This window comes from Homalodisca vitripennis, chromosome 2 (genome assembly GCF_021130785.1).
Source record: "Homalodisca vitripennis isolate AUS2020 chromosome 2, UT_GWSS_2.1, whole genome shotgun sequence".
Taxonomy (NCBI): domain Eukaryota; kingdom Metazoa; phylum Arthropoda; class Insecta; order Hemiptera; family Cicadellidae; genus Homalodisca; species Homalodisca vitripennis.
Window position 1 is genome coordinate 127255980 of NC_060208.1, and position 24095 is coordinate 127280074.

General features: G+C 34.8%; 1 protein-coding gene across 2 annotated transcripts in view; it reads left to right on the forward strand.

Moving 5' to 3' along the window:
• LOC124354702 (retinoblastoma-like protein 1) overlaps positions 1-22534 on the forward strand; it is a 43634-nt gene extending 21100 nt beyond the window's left edge. For both annotated transcript variants that reach the window (XM_046805352.1, XM_046805353.1), the window contains 7 exons: positions 4245-4635; positions 6607-6762; positions 10718-10851; positions 14892-15071; positions 19021-19129; positions 20952-21085; positions 22332-22534. In XM_046805352.1, coding sequence (XP_046661308.1) covers positions 4245-4635; positions 6607-6762; positions 10718-10851; positions 14892-15071; positions 19021-19129; positions 20952-21085; positions 22332-22517 — 1290 coding nt within the window. In that variant the 3' untranslated portion in view covers positions 22518-22534. The remainder of the gene's footprint in view (positions 1-4244; positions 4636-6606; positions 6763-10717; positions 10852-14891; positions 15072-19020; positions 19130-20951; positions 21086-22331) is intronic.
• The last annotated feature ends 1561 nt before the right edge of the window (positions 22535-24095 follow it).

The window sequence follows — 24095 nt, forward strand, 5'->3', positions numbered from 1 at the left end:
TAGTTATATTAGTATCTAACTAGTCCAGCTCAGTCAGAAGAAGTAGGTAGATAGTGTGACTGATGAAATATTAATTCTCTTAGGATTTACATTTTCTTAATATCTCAAAAACCGTTCCAGATACAACAAAATTGTTTATAACAAAGAGTTTAGAGAATCCTATAAATATTACAGAACACCTTTTATTTGTCCTCTAACTTTATAAATAATGAAGTTGTGTTTTAAAAGGCCACCATAATGAAATGAAACTGTGAACCAAGCTGGCCAATGAACTTTGCTAAGATATTTATAAGATCAATTTTTTACCAAGTTTCAACTAGTTTAGGCTGAATTTAAGTAGCAAAGCACTTATTTCAGCTTGTAGTAGACAGAGTTCCATTATTTATATTTTAATAGAAACAGATTAAATAGCAATAGAAAATACAAAATTAAGAGTGTGTGTGAATAGCAAAATTTTATTACCCCTTTTAGCACCAAAAGTCTATATATAGGCTCAACCTGTTAAGTCATAAAATGCCAAGAGCCTTTATTTAGGCTCAAGCTAGGTTGGTGGTGAAACGCTAAGAGCCTATATATAGGCTTGGACAAGTTCGGACGTTAAGCGCCAAGAGCCTTTATTTAGGCTCTCAACATTTTCATGCAGTACACAACCATTTATTGACTAATATCAATAAAATTAGCACTTATTTATGTATTTTATGTAAAATGTACTATAGCAAGTAGCACTGCATAAACATTCATATGATATTCAAGCAAAATAACAATACACACTAAAATGTTTTATCTGACAATAAAGGTTTTTATGGTAAAATTCAGTTCTATACTTTGTTTACAAATAAATATATAAATCTAATAAATGTTAATATTATATTACCAAATTTTCACAGGTCTTTCTCAATTAAATATATTAGACTATAACACAGAGGTTTGTTGAGTAAATATTTTTTCAGACATTTATTGAGTTCTTAATTAACACACACAAAAAATGGATAAAGTATCTAACTTATAAAGATCAATTTTAACAGATCAACATTTCATAAATTCCATTAGATGTCATTGTTATCCTACTAATAATGAAAAAATGAGATAAAAACCATTAGTTTATCATAAAATTTAGTGAAATGAGAACGATTTATATCTATGTGTGTCATAATTTGTAATATTGTTCTTGCGCTACTGCGACATACCCAGTGGCTATGCCGCGGCGCCCGACAGAACAACCTGCACCAGTAACTCTGGTGTTATATGAAGCGACTTGCCCAATATGATTGGTGCTAAAAGGGTTAAGTTGAGTAAATATTGTTTTAATTCAGCTTGAAGAAGTAGGAGAGTGATTTGAATATGCTTGAAGAAATACAAAAAATAACTGAAATAATTTTAATAAGAGATACAGAATATGAAATGCCCAAATGACAATTTACTAGTGAGGTATCTGGGACAAATTTCTATTACTTCTTTGATAACTGACATAATTGGTAGATGTAAAATCATTCCATATAAACTCAATACAGTTATAATAAAAATGTTACCTTACTATTTCAAATTTAAACTTGACATCTCTTCTAGTTTCACAATTATGCCTCATAAAAAGCTCAAAATTGACTCATTTATGAAAATTTATACTGCTCTAGTATCTCTCAGAATCAAACTAGAAAGATGGGTGTCATTCTGCAGCATTTTCCAAGCCATTTCCAAAAATGTATAACACAGGGTATTAAAATATTATTAATATATATTTCTTATTTTTACCAATTTCAAATAAAAAATGTATTTTGTATTTTAAAATATGTGTCCCTTTAAAATTGTTTAACTGATTCTCAGGTAGTCTGTGTATATTGGTTAATTGATAGTATAAGTTTCATAACAAGATCATAATATATTCTTACCATCGGTTACAAAACATTAAGAAAAAAAATTGATATAATTTTTCACATCTCGACAGATTTAGTAAACATGACATCCATGACACCTGTATTTCCGACAAAATGGTGGCGGCTATTAGAGCTGGCCATAAGAGCTCTAAGGACAAATTATAAATACTGCCTTCAAGTGCATAGGGTAATGGTGTCAGGGCTAGGTCATTATACATGGTTGGGCCAAAGTAGCTGAAGCTTCCCCTTCCGACCTCAAGCCAAACTTGAGGAAAGTAAAGTTTTCGGTCTTGGTGAGTGTTCCTTTGAGAGATCTCTTCCCGATACAACAGTTTATGTCCAAGGTACCGGGCTCTCCAAGACGTAGGACTTTGTGAGCCATGCAGTTGGTTAGGACCCTGCATAAATCTTCCATTGGGGCCAAACCGACTTTTTTTCTACATGTTCCTACTGATTTAGTCAAACAATTAATTTAATGGCAGAGTTTTGTACTTTTTGAATTTTACAAGCATTCCCCGCTGAAATACTATATCCATATGCAGGGTAGCAGTTGTAGAACACTAACAATGTAAGTGACTGCATGATCTGCAGCTTTGTGGACTCTGGAAGCATATTTCTAAATCCATACCGACCCCTTAGTCTACTCAAAGCACTTTGTGTAGCATATGTTACGTGATCACTAAAAGTGAGGCCTGGATCCAGTATGACTCCCAAAGTTTTCACTTTGTCATACTGCCAGACTATTGCCACACAGTAAGATCTTGCCGAGAGTCTGTAAAATAGTGCATGGGGCCACATGAATAACTTTGCACTTGTCTGTAATGAGCTTAACGCCATTAGTCACTGACCACAGGCGTACACTGAGTAAAACAGAGTTGATTTGACCAATAGCCTCGCCCAACCTGTCCAGGTCATATGACAAATGCAGCTTATAATCATCTGTGAATAATTGAGGAGTACAATAGTGCATACACCTGGTAAAGTCAGAAGTGTACAGATTGAACAAAATTGGTCCAATACAACTGCCTTGGGGAACACCCTACTGTCTGGCCAGCGGCAATGATGAGTCACTACCAATTCTGGTTATCTGCTATCTCCCACCAAGATATGAAGGTATCCAGTTCAAGATATTTTGCCCAAAACCATAGTAATTTATCTTAGCCACCAGAGTATCATGAATGATAGTCAAAAGCTACTAATCAAGCAACAATACTTGATTATTGTAAACAAATACTCAAGCAAAACAACAAGACTTTATTCTACCTCTGTTCTTTTCATCCATCAAATCACTAAATATGTTTGTGAGGGCAGTGCAAGTACTATGGTTTTGTAGATCTAGATTGCATTGATGGCAATCTATCATTTGTTTTTATATGTGTGCTTAGCTGGTGAACTACTATTTTTTCTAGAAATTTTGATATAGCTGGAAGAATTGATATAGGCCTCAGATGCTTGACACTTGTAGAGGTCTACACTTTCAGCAACGGGTGAACAATACTGGTTTTCCAATTTGTAGGAAAATTCCCTGTTTTAAGAGACGTATTTATTAAATGAGTCATCACTCCGAGAATGAAAGGACTCACAGCTTTTAACATATTTATTGAAATACCATCAATACCAGCCACACTAGATTTTATCTCATTCATTGCTCATTTAACTTCTTTGTCCGTCACAGCTTTAAACTGGAATTCTTTCTCAATATTACCCATTTTAGTTATCATGTACAAATACATGATTTCTTTGCTGACTTTACCATTATTCCCCACCGCCTAGGGATAGGAAACTTCCATTATTAATGTCAACTATATCACATTCTTCCAGAAGTGTTGGGGTTTTAAGAAGAAGCCAGATTCTTCAGAAAGTATCAGGCTTTTTTTGCTCTTATCAGCCCATTCTAATGCACTTGTATTTCTGCTAACCTGTAACATCTCTTGTTTTCCAATATTTGTTTCATGAATTATTTTTCAATTTAGTCAGCTTTATAATTTCTCTTTTTCTCCGAGGTGCTTTTCTTTTTGTCACTCTCATGGAAAAAAAAGATTTGAGATGTTCCATCAAACACTTTTTGACTGCTGTCTGGAGATAGTCATCTACTCATACAAACTGTGGACTAATATCAATTTTGTTATGATAATTGTTTCAGAGTCTGCTGCAACATGAGATGTTCCATCAAACACTGTTCGCCTGCTGTCTGGAGATAGTCATCTACTCATACAAACTGTGGACTAATATCAATATTGTTCTGATAATTGTTTCAGAGTCTGCTGCAACATGAGATGTTCCATCAAACACTGTTTGCCTGCTGCCTGAAGATAGTCACCTACTCATACAAACTGTGGACTAATATCAATATTGTTCTGATAATTGTTTCAGAGTCTGCTACAACATGAGATGTTCCATCAAACACTGTTTGCCTGCTGTCTGGAGATTGTCATCTACTCGTACAACTCCCAGCAGCGCACGTTTCCCTGGGTGCTTACTGCACTGGACATCGAACCCTATCATTTCTATAAGATCATCGAAGTGACAGTGCGTGCTGAGGACCAGCTGTCTAGAGACATGGTCAAGCACCTCAATTTGATAGAAGAACAAATCCTGGAGGCATTGGCATGGCGTGGTAACAGCCCCTTGTGGGAGGCCATAGGCGCTTCGGAACTACCTATACCCACCTGCGAAGATGTAAGTCTGCCGGGTCAGCTGCTGGAGGACAACCCCACCCTGACACCTCTTAACAACCCTGCCATCCGCCGGCTTGTGGTACCAGGTAATCTTTATATGAGTTATATAAAGCTCTCTGGAACTATTTATCATATACGCGAAATTGAGCTCGGGTTTTTATTTATTACCTCATGAAAATACCATGTCTGAATGGAATAATTAGAAATTGCATATAATACATTGGGACATGAACATGAGTCTACTAAATAATAAGTTAAGATGATACTAAGTACTCAGTTACCAGGGATTGCTGTCAAATACAATTATATGGATATATTTGATCTATGATATTTAGTTATAACATATATATGTATTTACAATATCATTAGGGGCGGGATGATTCCGATACTTGATACTTGACAGTATCAAAGTATCCACAATTTTCAATAATACAGCTATTATCATTCAATTCTCATAATGCTACTTTAAGCGTATTAATTACTAAATAATAAATCAAATCAACAGAAATATTTCAAATACACTAGAACTGAATGTTGCATCCACAAAAATATATATAAATAAGTATTTTTTTCGTCAACAACAGCTAATCACCATTACACAATTTACCGAGGGTTAAACATTTTATTGTTGTACTTTCTTTATGGAACATATAGTTAGATAACCCAATTAACAATGAACAAATTACCGTAGTTTTATAAGTAATATTTTGCTTACAGTTCGTATTTTCTATATTTATTTTCTTGCATCACCAACTCTGTAGCATATATTTGTGGACCAGCTGGTTGGCAGTATTTACATTACTGATTGCTAAAACATGTTTTTGTCATATTTGATATATTACAACATACAGGTAGATAACCAAATTAATAAATTATTGCAGTTTTATAAATAATATTATGCATGCAGATGTCCACTGCTAGGTAGTAAACAAACAAATGTTTGCTAATTTGTTTTTATGTCATAATTTGTCTAGTTGTGTAAATAAATATGTCCTCTGTAAAGAGTATATGTATGTTTATATATTAAAATTTTTTATCATAGCTAAGGGCGATCCACTTTTACCTTCAGATTTAGTTTAAGGGAACAAAAAAAACCATGTAGCTTATCATATTTTTAGTTACAAGTATTGAAAAAAAATCAGTATAAATTCAGAATCAATGCCACAATTTTGGTATTGAAATCAGAATTGACTTTTGTTGTATCGGCCCATCCCTAAATATAACTGCAGTTGATTGATCATCTTTCCATAACAATGTCTTAAAACTAGTTGTTTTCTTTATCGCTCAACTTAGAAAGCCTGAATAACTTTCGTAATTTATACAAGAGTATAAAGCCGCAGAGTTCAGTTTTTGTTGTTATATATCATAAAATAATAACATATTCAGATAGTGCTAACACTGAAATATATATTGATTTAATCAAATATATCTAAATTAAATGTGAAATTGTTTTCAAATACAATTAGTTAAAAATGCAAGGTCTACTATTAGACAAACAATTCAGGATATTGGAATAGTAAAATGGCTGCTTTATTAAAGTATTTTTATTTTGTTTTATTCGTCTTTTTAGCTTAAGTAGGAGAACAATATTAAATTAATAATATCCCTCTTTTAGAACTTATCCCCTATAGAACTTAACTCTTTAAAACTTGTATTTGAAAAACAATTTAAGATATTTTAGACTGGCTTTAACTAATTTGGGGGAATTCAAAAGTTGTTAAAACTAATCATCATAGCAATAACATAAATTAAAAGTATTATTTCAGTTTCTTAAAAATTATTAAATGTGTATATTACTTTTTAGATAGAGATGTGAAAATTGCTGACTCCGTTTTGTATTCTATGTGTGCAAATAAAGATTTATATTTGAAATGTGTTACAATTTCAAAGTTTCATAATATAACAACAATACATGAATCATTTCAAAATTAGAATCTTATGTTGCTATGAATGAATTACTTGTGTTTCACTTATAAAGGTGTTAATAACTAATTTCCATTAACGTAACCCAATATCATTATTGTGTGATGACCAGCGATTCCTACATGTTGTTGTAGTAGTGACTCAGTCGCCTGGTCCATCCGCGTCCGAACGCTTCCACTCTCCAGTCACCTCTGCTATCGCCAAGAAAAAGTTGTTTATAGAAAACACAGGAGGCGTGTGTACAGTAAAGCCCGGGCAGTCACTGCTGCAGGCCAAATTAAAACCACCAGGTCAGTGAAATTTGCCCAGGGAGTGCAAAAGTCATTAATATTTGTATATTCTATATTTTCTTAGAAGAAAACTTAATGTCATAAAGTTTAATATAATATGAAACCATTACTAAGTTTTGTCTAAATTTATTTCTGGTGATATCAGATTTAAATAAATAAAAATTGTTAATATTATTATGATACCAGGCTGTAAAACAGTGCATAAATCAACTTTGTGTTATGCTATTTTCTATCTCATATCCTGTAGAATCCATGTGTGGTGATAAAATAACAATGATGTATTGTTGATTTAACTCTGATTTTCAATTTGTAAGGTAATTGTATGGACTTTTAATAAACTTATCCACAAACTACCATAAAAATAACTTTGTAAAGCAACAAAAGAGTCTTAATTCTTCTCATGCAATGATTATGATTGTGAATAGTCATTGAAAATTATTAATACTTATAATCTGTCTTTTATGTCTTGTATATCAGTATAAAAATCACCATTTAGTGGTACTGAATGAAGTAGTGGTCATTTAACAATTTCAAATATTTGACATTAAAGGGACTTGCATATTTTACTTGGCCAATAACTTTAACAGGGAAAATGTACTCATTAAATTAGTAAGTACAGTGGAGAGAGAAAAATACAAAACTTGTGGTTTATGAATTTTGAAATAACTATATTTTTTTCAAAAAGATTGTATGGGGCGTATTCAGAAAGTAAGTACTGTTTCATTGTATAAATATCGCAGCAGTTGTGTGGTCATAGTCCACGGATGCGTGTATGTCTTCCGTGTCACTAGCTTTTAACTAACGCCATTTTGGTTGCTCTATGTTTAGTTTTCTTATTGTAGTGAACATTTATAACAATCTTTTTTTTTTTTACTTTTGAAAACTCATAACTCCTTTTTGCCCATTTAAGAAGTTTTTGGGTTTTGTTTTTGAGTGTTTCTAACCTTTTAGTTCACCAACATCTTTCTTTAGCCTGTTTTGTCAGAGAGGGCAGTTTTTCTCATAGACCTTCATGTTGGCTTGCTCTGCCAATTGAGCCAACCTTTCCAGTTCAAATTCATTTTTCTCACAGGGTTCTATTTCCTCCAACTCTTTTGCTAGAAACACTCGTTATCCCCTCCAGTATGTGAATTTTGGAACCCTGTTGGTCACGTTTATCTCAACTGTCACCTCTATGTCGAACCTAATGGGGCAGTGGTCCGAAAGTGAGGCCTCCTGTGAGACATGCCACCTTTGGAATGTTAATTCCTTTAAGGCTTTTGGATGAGTTAATATCCAAAACCTCTTGTCTTACTCTAGTTATAAAAGTGGGATTAGACCTTCTATCTTCTAGAATAAGGTCATTACTAAAAATAAATTGCAGGAGATCCTCACCTCTTGGGTTAATGTTGGTACTACCCCAGTAGGTGTGGTGCGCGTTGCAGTCACAGCCGAGGATGAGGGTTATACCTTTTTCTCCACAGTACTGCAGTAGCCTTAGTATTTACACTTGTGGGCAGTGTGTTGAAGGGTTAGGGAAATATGCTGAGGTAAAAATTACCTCTTTATCCACTTGTGAGGCTACTTCCACTATCACTGCCACTAGATCGTTTGTATTTAGATTTGTAACAGGGAAACCAGTTATATATTTTGAAAGTAAGATACAGCGCTCTTGGGTTTTCATTTGATCGATCGTATAGAAGATTACTATCCTGAGTCATTAAGCCTGTGATGTAACCTTTGTTGATCCAAGGTTCCTGGATTAAGGCGATATCCAGACCCGTTGTGATAAACCTCCTTCCCAAGATGTCAGTTGCGCCATTATCATGGTGGAGCTCTGAATTATGCGTATACTTATGGAATTATTTTGCTCCATGACATTGCTAGGCCTCATACTACGGGTGACACCTAAATGTTGATTAGACAGTTTCGTTGAGAGCAGTTCGATCACCCGCCATACAGCCCAAATTTGTCGCTGTCCGACTACCACTTGTTCCTGCTCATGAAGCGCTTTGGATCTGACAATGAGTTGAAAAATTCTGTGAAATCATGGTTATTGTCACTGGCAGGAAGTTTCTATGTAGAAGGAATTAAAAACTGACCCGCTATGTCAAGTGTTTGAGTGTTAGTGAAACTATGTTTAAAGTATGCTCTTATTGTAAAAATAAAACTGAGTTGAAAAAATTTATTTTGCTATTTTATATTTCCAAAACAGTACTTACTTTGCAAATACACCTCACCTCGTATTCAAAGCACAATTTGCTATAAAATTCCACTTTTTGAAACTTTATTGTCTTTTTGTTTTTACAATCCCATTTTTATTAGTGCCCAAATTTATCTAAAGAGTATAACACTACAGATCCTAAATATCTAGTATGTTGTAATACCCTACAAGATCTTTAATTTCTGTTATTAAGGCCATCTGATTTTTATCTTTTGTATCAACTTCTTTAAATGAAAGCAAGCTTATATAATGTTAATATTTTTATAGATTTTTTTGTTATTGTGGTAATGTTTGGCAAAAGCAAAATCACCCAATACTTCATAAAAGAGTAATAATTGCAATACTTAATTGATGTTGGGTCATTTGAATTATTCCATATAATTTATAATAGTATATATATACAGGGTGTACATAAAGTCCTGCACGGGTATAATATTTTCTAAACGATAACAGATAAATAAACAAGATTTGGTACATCAATACTACACCTAAAAATCTACTTTTTGAAGGAACTATCAGTTTTCTGTAATATCATGGGGACGTCCCGCAAGGAGTCAGAAGGAAATCTTAAATAGGAGCATAGGTCAATATGGACATCATTTTAAAGGGCTTATCTAGCAGAGTGTAATGCCGCAAAAACCGCACTCAAAAAGATTGATCCAGTAAAAAATGGCGGCTGTTCAAAGATTTTACTTGGTTACATGTTATTAGTAGCCATAACCCCAGTAAAGCAAAACTGCAACCAAACGAATACTGCAGCTAACTACTACATTATGCTTGTCAGTTGTACAGAAGTGAATTATGACATTAGTTATCCTCAAGGGTTACAAATTTGGTCCTAATATATTGATAACGGGGAAAACCTGATAACAGTAACAATTAGAAATCTCAGCGACCTATGACGATCGGAAAACACTTCCTGTTTTCATAAAGTGTTGAACAGTTCTCCCTACAGTTGTTCTAGAAATTGGCTGCCTCTCGTGAAAGTAGTCATTAAATAAATGGCATGCTTCCTCGTGTGATCGTCTATACGTTCACGTTCGTCAAGCGACATAGTGTAGTTGAAGAACTACAAGCAATACGACAAACTCTTTTGTACTAAAGCGCACTGATAAAATGGATGGACAGCACTACTAAAACAAGAAAACTAGAATAGCCTACTATGAATAGACTGGCTAATAGGAAAGTCCTAACTGCGACCCAAAGATAAGAGATTTCTAATTGTTACTGTTATCAGGTTTTCCCCGTTATCAATATATTAGGACCAAATTTGTAACCCTTGAGGATAACTAATGTCATAATTCACTTCTGTACAACTGACAAGCATAATGTAGTAGTTAGCTGCAGTATTCGTTTGGTTGCAGTTTTGCTTTACTGGGGTTATGGCTACTAATAAAATGTAACCAAGTAAAATCTTTGAACAGCCGCCATTTTTTACTGGATCAATCTTTTTGAGTGCGGTTTGCGGCATTACACTCTGCTAGATAAGCCCTTTAAAATGATGTCCATATTGACCTATGCTCCTATTTAAGATTTCCTTCTGACTCCTTGCGGGACGTCCCCATGATATTACAGAAAACTGATAGTTCCTTCAAAAAGTAGATTTTTAGGTGTAGTATTGATGTACCAAATCTGGTTTATTTATCTGTTATCGTTCAGAAAATATTATACCCGTGCAGGACTTTATGTACACCCTGTATATTGTACAATGTATGGTTGGGCACTGTTTGAACTGAGTGTTTGTACCATTAGTGTCAAGTACTGGTGAGGAGCTAGAGCCAAGAAAAATGTCCAGCGTCATCATTAATCCAGCTTTGCTAAAGGAGAAACAGAGCAAACCCAACAGGCCTCGTCGCACCGGCTCTCTTGGCCTCTTCTTCCGAAAGGTAATGTGGAGTTAAGCAATTATTTTGCTTTTCTAAGGCTTTCCATGGCAGTAACAGCTAAGAAATAAAAATGAACCTCTGAGTTTCTATTGCTAAGTTTCAGATTATATCGGTCCTCAGAACTTTAAATCAGTATTTTATAATAAGTATATTATAAACAAAATACATAAAACTTAAACGTATTGTATTGTGAGTTGTTGTTTGGGTCCGATATGATGTACAGTAATGACAGAATGAATTGAGGGCTGAGAGCCAGAAGAAAAATGTTATGTATAGGATTAGTCACTGATCAGCGGTACAGTGTGGTATCGCCCTGCTGCTCACTTCTTCATATGCACAATGCAAACTAAGTCGCTGTTCACCGCTTGTATTGTGGCCGAGGCCTCGGTTTGGTCTATGAACGATTGCTTCTCACACACACATTCTGATTTGTCAGTAGATTACATAGCTTAAACAAAGAAATGTTATGTTATGTTTGATATCACAGTCACATCCAAACCTCGACTGAATTAGCTGGGTTTGCAATGACAAGAAGTTGCACAAGATTTATGTCTGACAGGAGAAAATCACTAGTTTACAGTTCTTGGAAAATCACTAGTTCTTGGATCAACACGGATGCAAGAACTCTCGCAAGCGCTGATGCAGCCTGTGTCACACAGTTGTTTGCAAGAACTGGAAAGCGCTCTTGGCCATTAAGATTTCAGTTATAAACATAACTGAGAAATTGCTGTCAGGAGTCGACTTTGTATTGACTCCTGCAACAACCCGCAAATTGCTCATCTTGTTTGCGCCCAGAGGGGGTGTAAAAACGCATGACTAAACAAACGCTTGGCCTTACCGTAACCAAGCGAACAAGTGTGGGGCTCTCCAACAGGTGTTTTCTTGAAGGCATAACTACTAAAAAAACACCCCTTCCTCTTCTGGGTCCAGCCTGGAAATGGTGTTCCAAATACTTTGAGCTTGGCCTTTTGTTTGAGCCTTATTCAAGCTCTCATCTGGTTTCCTGATTTTCCTAGAATAGTTGTTCACTGTCCAGAGTCACCTTTTTTGCCCTTAGGGTTTTCTCCACATATTTTGCCAGCATTTCTGTCCTCTGAGCATAACTCCAGTGATATAAACTTCCTGCAGTTGCATCAGCTCTCTCCTATCTCTTATCAATTGTCTGTATCTACATAAGGCATGTTCCTTATCGTCCCGAGATGAATCTCCAAAAACGTAAGTTGGGAACTCCTGATTTCCCATCCTGTGCAGAATTGATCCAAAATAACCGTAACCCGAGACAAGAACTGAGTGAGGAAGAAGCCCACCTCGTCATGATGTCTCTTAATCCACTCTGTGATGTTACCAATCAACGTTTTTGTCCAACTTCTGTGAGATGCAGTATCCCAACAAACTTTCCATCTCTGCTAGCTCATAAAACTTTAGCAACTAGCTCTGCTTCCTCGACTCTGAGCTCTTCCTCGCTGTCAAAAACATACTTCCTCAGAGCAGCTTTTCTCTGAACAGAAGCTATTCTCTTTCAATATTTTCCTTTCCTTAAATAGTTTCGGCCCAAACATCACATCCATAGAGTAGGTTGGAGTCAGTAATCGACTTCAAGAGGCCTTCGCCCTTTGGACGGGCCCCAGATATTCACCATTAGTCTGCTCAACACTGCTGTTACCTTGGTAGTGTTTTCTGATAAGTACCAGATATGCTCCCAAGAAGAGAGCTTGGTATCCAGTTACACACCAAGGTACTTCACTGCAGGCTTTATACATATTTTCAATCGCTAGTGTTCTCGGAGCCATCAGCTCATGCATCGCTTTATCATGTTCAGCACCAACTGTGCATCTTTTGTGCTACGAGCAACAATGACTGCAGCAATGTCATCTGCATACCCCACCAGGAAAGCCTCCGGAGACATCTGCAAACGCAAAATTCTATCATAGCAAACGTTCCAAAAGTCAGGATCCAAGATGGCACTCTGAACAGCCCAGCTTGTGATCTCTCTCCTACATTCGTCAATTGATGTCATGAAGACCAGATGTTGATCTGTCAGGTATTTTTGCACTATCCTGAGCAGAAACTCCCGGATTCTGAAATGTTTCTCTAAGGCCTCCAGCATGTCAGTCCATCTTGCAGAATTAAAAGCATTTCTTATTTACAGAGTGGCCAACTGTAATATGTCCCTGGAGTTGTGGTTCCTTTGCTGTGCCACCTAAAATGTACTTTCCACTTCTTTGGTGGCACCAATGGTTGACATCGCTTGCCTGTAGCCATACTGCCGTGCGGAGAGGTCGCCTGCCTCCCGAATCACCTTCGTCATACGTGGTTGGAGATGTTTCTCCAGCAGTTTACTTGCAACATCAAGCATACAGAGAGACCTGTACGCTGATGGTAAAGCGTACTGTCTTGTCCAGATTTTTGGGAAAACACCCGAAAACAAGCAACGTATGTACAATCCACAGTCACCTTCAGCACCGGCAACCGGCACCACATGCACCTCCAAATCTCTCATAGGATGAGTTGGAAAAAGAGTGTCAATGACGTACTGCATCCTTTCAGTATCCAGCGACAGAGATAAAATCTTTTGCATTTCGATCCTGTATCCCAGACCCCAGGTGTCTAAGTTAATGTAATTTCTAAACTTTCAATCTGAAGCACTGAGTTATTGGAAAATTAAGTTGTCTTCTTGCACGTCTTTATTCCAAGTGAGCTACATCACTTGCTCTCCTCACTCTGATCAGGACCCTACGCCGAAGCAGATAGTCTCCGTAGACCTGCAATCTCATCTGTCCACTAGTACGTGGCTTTTTTCCTTCATGGCATCAGTAATAAGGCCATGGTTGCTTCCACTAGGTCTTCGGTTGTGCCTGTCCCGTCCAGTACCTCATTCTTACCTGTCTCGAGTCTCCAAAAGCACTTCTTCATTCATTTTTCTCACGCCCCAACCAGCGGGTGATGGATGAGCTTACAGAAGGCCGCAATAAATTATTGTTTCGGCCGAACCATAAGCTGAAAGTGATATACTGGTGATCGCTACTAGTATAGTCCTCACTTACTTTGCAGCCTACAATATTACGTGCATATACCTCCGTTGCAAAAAAAGTAATGTCCAGTGTTATCTGTGTATACCCTGGCCTGCAAAAAGTGTATACACTCCCCTTGATGATCACAGCAAGTTCTGTTCTGGTATCTCAATAATGTATCTTCCTCTATGATATACCATTACCTAAGGCGACCACATTTCCATCAAATGTTAGGGTGCCCTCCAAATTGTCAATCTTTGTCCGGAAGTCTAGGATACTCTCATTAGGAGTGAAGTAGCAGCTCACCAAAGTGAAGTCCGCATATCTCACTCAAACGATCCCCTTCCAATTCCTTTCAACAAGCAATTTACCTCTTCTATCTGGAGTCCAAATGGCTACTGTTCCTAGGTCATCCTGAAACCACCCTGGATCATATTATATATGAAACCGTACCTAGTGGGGGCTTTATTATACGATATCAGTAAGTTTAGATTAAGGTTATCATAAATTGTTACTAGTAGTACCAAAGTTAAAGTTAACCTTACAAGTGCTCACGTGATCTGAGCTTGAATTTGGGGCCCACCAAAATCACATTGGATTATCTGGTACGTGATTTGAGGTTGGAAAAGTTAAACTATCTGGGTTGTGACCTGACCTGAGGTAGGGAAAGTATTGATCAGAAGTCCCCCTGGCCATTAGTGCAGTTTCGGTGGTGCCTTCCATACTGTATTTCTGGCAAAGAAGGATAAACATTCCACAGAAATTGTTGTGATTTGGAGAAGAATTAAACTTATCATCTTTTGTTTTTATGTAAATGAAAGCATTCATTTTTTATATTTATAACACTTACATAAGTATTTACCTTCTTGTATAGTCTGAAAATACCTTAGAGAATCAGAAAAGAATTTGAAAAGAAAGGTTATGAGTGGCCACCTTGTGATATTACCTGTGTAATCTGTTCTGATAATCTTTATCTGCAAGTATATTGCAGTGTGTTGTGTGAATACTCACCTTAAGTTGTGTTTACAGTTCTATCATGTTGCGTCAGTGCGAATGCAGGAGCTGTGCAATCATCTGGAGTTGAAGGAGACAGAGCTTAGACGGAAGATATGGACATGCTTTGAGCACTCTATTTTAGAACACTCAGAACTCATGTTAGACCGACATCTTGACCAGATCCTAATGTGCGCTGTCTATGTCATGTGCAAAGTAAGTAATTCATATAAATCAGGAAAATTTAATCGAAGTTCAGTATATTAGGTACATAATTATAATTAATGCACCTTCTAGAGTTTTGTCTCAGAACTTGAATAGAATTTCATTTTCTAAGACAATTTTCTTTTTGGTTTTTTTAAGTTTCTAGATTAAGTGATAGTTTTTCAAACCATGAGTGTAATGTAGTAGAATGTAAATTAAAACTATCGCTACTAATTCCACTAAATGCTTTAGTTTTCCGTAAAAGTGTTGTTTGTCAAATTGGTGTATTTGTATAAGTCTTACTTTTAATTTAGCAAGTTAAGCTTTTTGAAATCTTCTATCAGACTTATTCAAAACTTTTGTAATAAATTTAATAATTTATCATCTTTTAGTAAGTGTATCGGAGTGAAGTAAATAACATGTGAAGAGAGCAACATGCTGTTCCGCTCTTTCCTGCTGCAGATTGCTCTGGAGGGTGTGGCTGATAAATACAACAATCATATAGATTATAATGGATTTGTTGTGAAAAGATCTTTCTGAATATATGTGTTAATCAATATTTAAAATTTCGTTCAAACTAGTTTTAGTAGTTTCTAAGATGTACTAAGACATCTTAAAAATATATACTAATTAAATGATGACCATATATAATAATATTATAATTAGAAGATGTCTGACAATCAATCAGTAATAAGGGTTATCAACAAACAGTTTTTCTTGGCGTAACTAGAATAAAAATAAAATAATGGATTCAGTTGAATAAAATTAGTTGTATGGGACAATGACTGATAAATCTGACCAAAGGAATAAATGTGTGTAAACAAGAAGTTTGATTAAAAACTGACAAAGTAACAATAAAATGGAATCACTAAAAATAAGGTTAGAGCAGGTGGAAAAGACTAGAACCGGTTGTTTAATTCATGAAGCCTCATGGCTAAAATTGCTTTCAAGTTTGAACATGTTACTATGTGCTTTAGAGATTAATTTTACACCTTAGTTGAACACAATTAGATGGCCAACCGACCAGGAAAAAGTCAGAAATTAAATCTAACACATGGGAATAAGCTGAGAATCTATTGGTAAAACCAAAAAATCTCAAGACATTTTTTATTCAAAGCACTTATAATAGGAAAAATTAATTCTAAACAATGTTTTAATTTGTACTTTATCAATTCCATAGTATTTTCTGACCGTGGCTCCGGAAAAATTAAATTGAGACTGACAGTGTATGGACAGTCATGTTCGTGGTTTGTTTACACAGTGCGTAACCTTGAACAGTACCTGATTGCGACATAATGTGGTGTGATTTTATCTATAAAATGCCCAAGAACCGTTCTTGATGCTGTGCCAATTTGTCTCATGTTGATTTAAAAAATTTAGTGGGGTTAACCTTGAACAATTACACCCTTACTTCATGTCACGTGCTGATATTTTATAGCTTGTGACCACAATATCGCAGATAGGTTGTGACTTGAACCAGTCTTCTACTGCCTTTCTTGTACTTATTTGTTTTGCATTCCCAGGTTGTCATTTAGCCAAGTAATATCAGTATAGTTATCTTGATAAACGTCTAGCTGTCAGTTGTGATAATAGCGTGATTTCATTTTTGTGTGAATAAATAAGGCCATCAGAAAATAAGTAATAAACATTGATTACATTAATTGGTTTCAAAGAGTTGATTAAAATAGTAATAGAAAATAGACATAAAGAAAACTCCATAGACAGGGTAGCCATCGATTGGGTATTTAACGGTCTGGAAAAAAACAGGAATAAGTTGGGAATTTCCTTTAGAACCGAGAAAATCTCTGTTTCCAAGAACTTATGAAATAAATAATAATTTGTTTCCTCCTTGAATGAGACCCTGATTTTCTCAAAACAGCATACTTTACGTAACATGGTCCTTGAAACTATGAATGAAGGTCAACATGTGTTCATCTGATGCCGGTTGCCTCCACTAGTGTAGTGGAAGTTATTTTGGTTAGTTCTACCCCTGTGTTGTGGTAAGTCCCCAAACACGTAACAATCTATTGGACAGTCAGCCAACCGATCGTGTCGACCATTGGCCACTTTATGAGCAATAAATGAGCTATAAGTGGCAAAGCAGTAGTGGCCATGATACAAACTGTGTATTTGTGTTTAAGTTTTATTCAGTCACCAAAATGGGTCTCTGAACGAAGTTGGCCAACTCTTATTCTTAGGTAAAAATAGCATTTTGAAAAGACGTTTGTTAGATTGCACAGGGCTAAAATGTACAGAGTTCACTAAAAAAACAGTCTTAGAATTTGGTTTAGTGAATATTATCATCTGTTTGACAGTGTGATAAGACTAAGATATCCAACCAGGTGTTTTTAGTACACCAGAATATTAGTTGAATTTTACAATACCTGATAAGACACCTTTTGGAGAAGGAAATAGTGGGTTTGCAACAATTACCCCTCGAGAAGGCGGTGTTTGGGTCGACATGATGCACAGCAATGACATAATGTCATAAAGGCTGAGCGGCGGGAGAAAATTTTAATGCCTGGAATCGCAAATTTTTATTTTATCTATTCACCATACTTTGTGTAGTTGTACAATACGATTCTGTATAAACATAAATACATCTATTTTTATGTAAATTGAATATATTCTGAAAGCTCATTTAATAAGCTATTATTCCTATTATTTGAAAGCAGAAGTCGTGGATATGACTTGTAATTTTAAAAATTTATTCATCTCCCTGAATATGTGCAAATTCCTTTGAACTATAATGGTATTCTTATTCATGTTTTTCCCCAAAATGTCAAACAAAAGCGATTGTTAAATATGATATATTTGCACATCCATATACATCCAAAGCATTATTTACTTATATTAATACAGTAAAACAAATTTTAAAACATTAAAATAACAAAAATCAAGTTTAATTTAGCAACCCATGTACTAGGAAATAGTTATTAATTTACACCAATTGATAGTATATAAGTCAATTAATAATAAAAAGAAAAATTTTAAAAAGTGTAAAACTAATCATGATCCCATTGCTATTGGGCACTAGAATTTGTATTGTACCACAATTTTAACAGTGTCACTTATATGCTGCTTTGCAACAAATGCCTCCTATGTGCAAATGAATGTTTTTGAAGCAAGTCAGTACTGTCTAAAATGATGATTTGCGTTTTTCAAATAAAAATGTATTTGTGTAATCTTGTTAAACAGTAATGATGAGCTGATTTAATTTACTGATTGGATTGTTAATACATGTATATTACGTTTCCTGCAGTAATGATTGTTACTATCATCTGTATGAATAAACAATTGTTGTGCATACACATTGATTTATTTTGAGTTTTAGTCTCAGTTATTATAAAATAAGTTTAAATGTTAGTTTACTCTAAAACTGAAGAAAATTAGCCATTTTCCAATTAATTGGCTGGTCATTAACGAAATCTATAATTCAAGGGGTGGGGAAAATTGCATGTCTGTCTGTCTATGTGCACAATATCTCAAGAATGAAAACACATGACTTAATATAACATTAGATTAATGAAATTTTGCAAAAACCTCAGCGAAGCCTGTTACACGACGTGTGATTTGGCATACTTCCTTGTTAAATATGGAACCAATCGCGGTATTCTCAAAATTAATGTAGATTGGCCAAGTTAAACTGTAGAATTAGTTATAGTTGAGCATATTTGTACTTATACTTGTGTTTTTTATAAAACTGCAAATACCAACTGTGTGCTTTTTGTTTTTTCTTTTATGTTTTGTTGGTTTACACATGTATAATTCAAACAGAAAGATTATTTCAATCTAATTGATGAGTAACATTAGCTTTTGTACTGTTACTGTACTTAAGTAGGTCATGTGTAATAATTGACAGATCAAATTTAAATTGTCTCACCATAAATAGTTATAGCCAATGGCAAGTATTTTGTTACATTTGTTCAGCTGTAAAATGACATGGCCTTTATGATTGCAGATCGAGGGCCTGGATAAGCCGTTCACAGAAGTAATGAAGTGCTACCGTCTCCAGCCACAGTCGGCCAGCCATGTCTACCGCAGTGTGCTGCTTGCCTCCCGTCACAAACGTCAGTATTTTGTTGATAACTAACTTGTAACAGTTTATGTAATCAGATTTTTTTATACAGGATCACTTTGCAAAAGAACAATGATTTAGAAATTATTACCTGACACGATGTGAAGTTAAATTATGGTATTATTAAAATGAGTAAGAATAACCTTTTTATTGATAGCTATAAAACACAGTAATATCTTTTACCCATGTTCATCCTAATTTATTTTGAGATGTTTCATTTTGTGATGTGGTTTTAAAAAATTTTTATTTTTTAAGGAAAGGTCAATCTCTTTTTAAGAATTATTTACCCATCCTCATAGTTCACTGGCCTGTGCCAGGATCTTATAAAATAAAATAAAGAGAAAAGAATGCAATACAAGGATTTGAACCTGCACTACCTCATAACACAGATCCAATCTCTGATATCGAACAGTGCAGACATTGTTTATCCCGACTGCTAAATTCATAAGTTTGTAATTATTTTCAATATAGATCTCCAAAACAGATATATTAACAAGGACTTTATTTTATAGAGACCATCTAACAGTTTCAGACAAAATATTAGAAGCATATGACAGTTTCCAGTAACACTAGTGTCTGTTTAGGAAAACCCCTTTGTCTCTCATTCTCTTTTTCTCTTGTTAATTATCTTCTTTTATGTTCCCTTTTCTGAAGTTATATAAAAAAATCCCATCAGCAATAGTGAGAGAATCCCCTATTGAGTGTATCAAAGAGAAAGGACCACCGTAGGTTTGTAACATTCCTGGGATAGCGTTCGTCCTTACAGAACGGTTCCTGCTTCGCTATATGATATATCATGCATTTTTTTGTACCATCCATTTATTGATGTAATTTGAATGATTTATCAACTAAATTATCTTGAATTATTGAAGAATACATACATTTATAAGGAACTTAACCATTGCGCTCGAAAGGCCAGCAGCACTGGCCACACCCATGTTGCAGACAGCTCGTGTTTGTTTTGCCTTAGTTTGTCCTCGTAACTCATATGGCCAGAACAGATGGCCGCATACTTTCATTGACAGCTTGGCAGCCATATTTGTTGATTGCCTCCCCAGATCAGAATTATTTTTAAATATCCGCTGCGTTATTTGCATAGTAGTTTTAAATTTATTTTTAATGAATCTTTCTAATATAAAGATAACCTACATTTTCTAACACAAGAAAAAAAACCATACATTTGGGACATTTAACTATGACATGTATATTGTTAACTAAGATATGTAAATAAAATGTTATAAAGTAAGCCTGTATACTTATGTTATACTCAGACATGAACTATTTCACATTTTTCTCAGTCTTTACATTTTTTTATGGAATAAAACTTTTAAAAATATACCTATGTGTAGTCAAGAATAGTTAATACAATTTTCTTTGTTTCTATCCCTTTTATCACTTTAGTGTATAGGCCCACTATAGGCATCAGTTGTCTTATTTGCACAGTCAATGTTTAGAGTAGAATTGTATGCTGATATAAAATTTACTGATTTACTTAAAAATGACTTTAAAATAAAGCTGCTTGATAGGTTTCAGCACTCACCATTCATTATAAAACAAAGAGAGTATTAGAAAATAACTGCTATGTTTAGTGGCCAGTGGAGCTGGCCTTACGAGATATGGATGTAGTATATCTTAGCTATTATAGCTGGACATACAAGCTGAGATAACATTACGGCAAAACTTGATCCGCGTTTCCGACAAAATTGTGGCGGCTAGTGGAGTTAGAAATATGAGCTCCAAGAACAAATTATAAATACTGCCTTCGTTTTTATAGGGTTAAGAATAATTTTTAGTAATATGTTTATTTTTTTTAGGAACAGAAACCAAACCATCTGGAGTCCCAGTCCAGGAAACAGAAAACAGATGTGATATAATAAAATTCTACAATTCAGTTTATGTACAAAAAATGCAGAATTTCGTGAGGAAGTTCGCTAATGGAAATGCTCAGGTTTGTTTAGTTATATCAATTTTGTCTCTTTTCATACTTCAGCAAAATTGTATGAGATTTGTACATACATATTTTGTTTGTATATAAGGTCTCAGTTTTTGGATACCTAATTAATTATGCATGAGATGAACTTGGTTCTCTAGGCTTAGGAATATTAATTTTATATATATATATATATTATGCAACATATTAAATGTAAGTGTCCTGTGGAGTACTGGGCTTACATACCCAGATGTAAATTGCTCCATCCAACCTCTTCTCTACACAACCTTTGAGGAAAATTCTGCAATGTACTTCACAGAGATTTGTCTAATAAAAACAATATAAATTAACACATTCACTACCAGGTCTTGCACAATCTTACTCTGCTGTACCTTCCAATACTAGAGACTGTGTTGCTTATGAGTCAAAGTGATCATTTAAATATACATTTCATTGACTATACATAATTATCACATGTAAGAATGTATAAATAAAATGCATTGTAAAAAAATAGCAGTTAAATGTATTAATTTTAATAGCCTAATAGTAAAATTTGACTTGCTGGAAATAATTTTTGTACATAATACTTAGGCTATATCTGCCTATAAGTAAGAGCATGAAAAGGACTTGACATATGTATGGCTAATTTGCTGAGATATTCAGGGAACAATCAAGTGGTATTTGAGGTTTTTGAAGTTCACCTATGTCCATTCAGTTTTGTGTCATCTTGTAGCTCGAATTTTTCTTCAGATGCACTTATAGTCACTGTTTCACCAGTTCAAAAAAAAATCTATTGGTCATCAACATCACTGTGTATTCGGTAATCATCTTCAAAATTACTGTATGTAAAACTAATGAGTGTCTCATTCAATTATGCTTTATTTTTTGTGTTTATTATCATTTTCATACACAAAACCACTATTAGACAAAGAATAGAGGAATAAAGAGCAAACACCATAATTACAAGTAAAAGTAAATAACAAAACCACATGCCTATCATCAAACTGCTGGCACTCGTCCAAGGTTACCATCACACACTCTACCATCATCAATGTGCCATTCTGTTTGTGAGAATATGCAAAAACGTGTTATTTTGTACAGACTTGAATCTTAATTTTATTTTTCTATTGGGGCTACTAAAAGTAATCATGTATTTACAGTGCTGTGTTTCAAATTTAGTCTCCTTTGTTTTAACCATAATTTTTAGTTACCAGTGGATGTTTACATTCTATTAACCTAATAAGCTGATTTGTGGTGTTTGCAGAATGGCAACCTGACTCTGTCCCCACTGCCGGTAACGAGATCTGTCCCCATGTCACCTCGCAGGAGAGTCTCTGACATGCACAGTGTTTTTATCCGTCCCCTCACCTCCTCAGAGCCTAACGCCTTCCCTCCCTCGCCCACCGGGTCCCTTAGCTACTGCTTCAGCCGAAGTCCTGCTAAGGTATGAGATTTTTTACCTCAACAGAGTATGAAATAATTATTTATATCAAAAAGTCAATGTTATACTTGGTAATTTTATCTTGGATCATTGCAAAAAAGGTATACAAGGTTAATAAAAAATATGGATACTCCATATTAATTTTGTAACAATCTCGCCTAGAAAAACTAAACTCAGTATACATGTGTAGGGAACAAAACTGAAATTTTCTGTTAGTATCACAAGATTGTCCTGTCCCCCAAATACCAAATTTGGATCCCAACTTAAAAGTTTTGAATGTAAACCCCCGTCAAGTTACACATAATTTTACCTCTAAAATTTGACCTACCTCAACAAATGAGGTCTCCAGTAGGCCATTCTTTTATTAAAGGGAAAGTGTATTAGTCTGTTGATTGTGTTCGCAATGTTAAGAAGTTGTTATTCACAGTATGGAGCTTAGTGAACATGAACATATAACAATTTTATTGGCACGTGGTTATGGAGGTCAGATTAGATATTATGGTGTGGTGAGAAACATTCATTGACACTTTTCCAAATCACAGTCCTATTCAAATATTAGAAGTAAAAACCCCTTAAAATGTTTTAAGGAGACAAGCAAAATCAAGTATTTTACCAGAGCTAGAAGACCAATGTCATCTACAAGCGATGAAATGTCAATGGATGTTTTGATATGTGTTGTAGAGAATCTCAGTGTCTCAACTCGTTCTGTTTCAAAAATTTAAAATATTTTCCATATATCAGTATGTAAAGCTTTGCACAATAAATTTAATAATTATCAAATCCACTTAGTGCTTTCGGAGGATGACTTCCATATCTGAATCCTATTTTGCTATTAATGATTAGGAATATTGATAATAATCCAGTAGCATTAAATAACATTGTTTTCATAGATGAAGTGTCATTTATGCTAAACAGGAATGTAAACTGGCACAACTGTCAGTTTTGATCTGATGTTAACCCTCACTGGATGAGAGAGGGTAATATACACAGTATCCATAAAATTTTAACATTTTTTCTGGGTATTGTTTGTATAAGGTCAATTTGTTGGACCCACCTGGAAATATTACAACAGATTATTCCAGCTGCTCAGTTAACAACAAATAACTTCGATGTAGTCTGGTTGTCATACTACAATCAGGATGTCCGCATGTAGACAATATCTTTCCCAATCGCTGGATGGGTAGAATAGGAATTATCAAGTAGTCTGCAAGGTCACCTGATCTATCACCATTAGATTACTTTGTGTGCAGACCACATTAAAGACAATGTGTATAAATCAAAACCACAGTGCATAAACAATTTGAAACACTGAATTAAGCAAGAAATTCAAAGAGTTCCATAGAATTCTATCCAACTTGCCACTTCACGATTTTACAACAGGTTAGCACATTGTCAGACCGTCGATGAGAGCAGTTTGAGCATGTCATGAAAACAGTGAGGTTAGTAAGGCAAATGAACTTAACAAACATTTGTAAAATGTATTTGTTTCACTTTTACAACAACAAAATTCATTCAAACGAGTTGAAATGTCATAACTTTGTTTATTATTTGTTATTTTTAACAATTTTAGACATAAGGGTATTAACA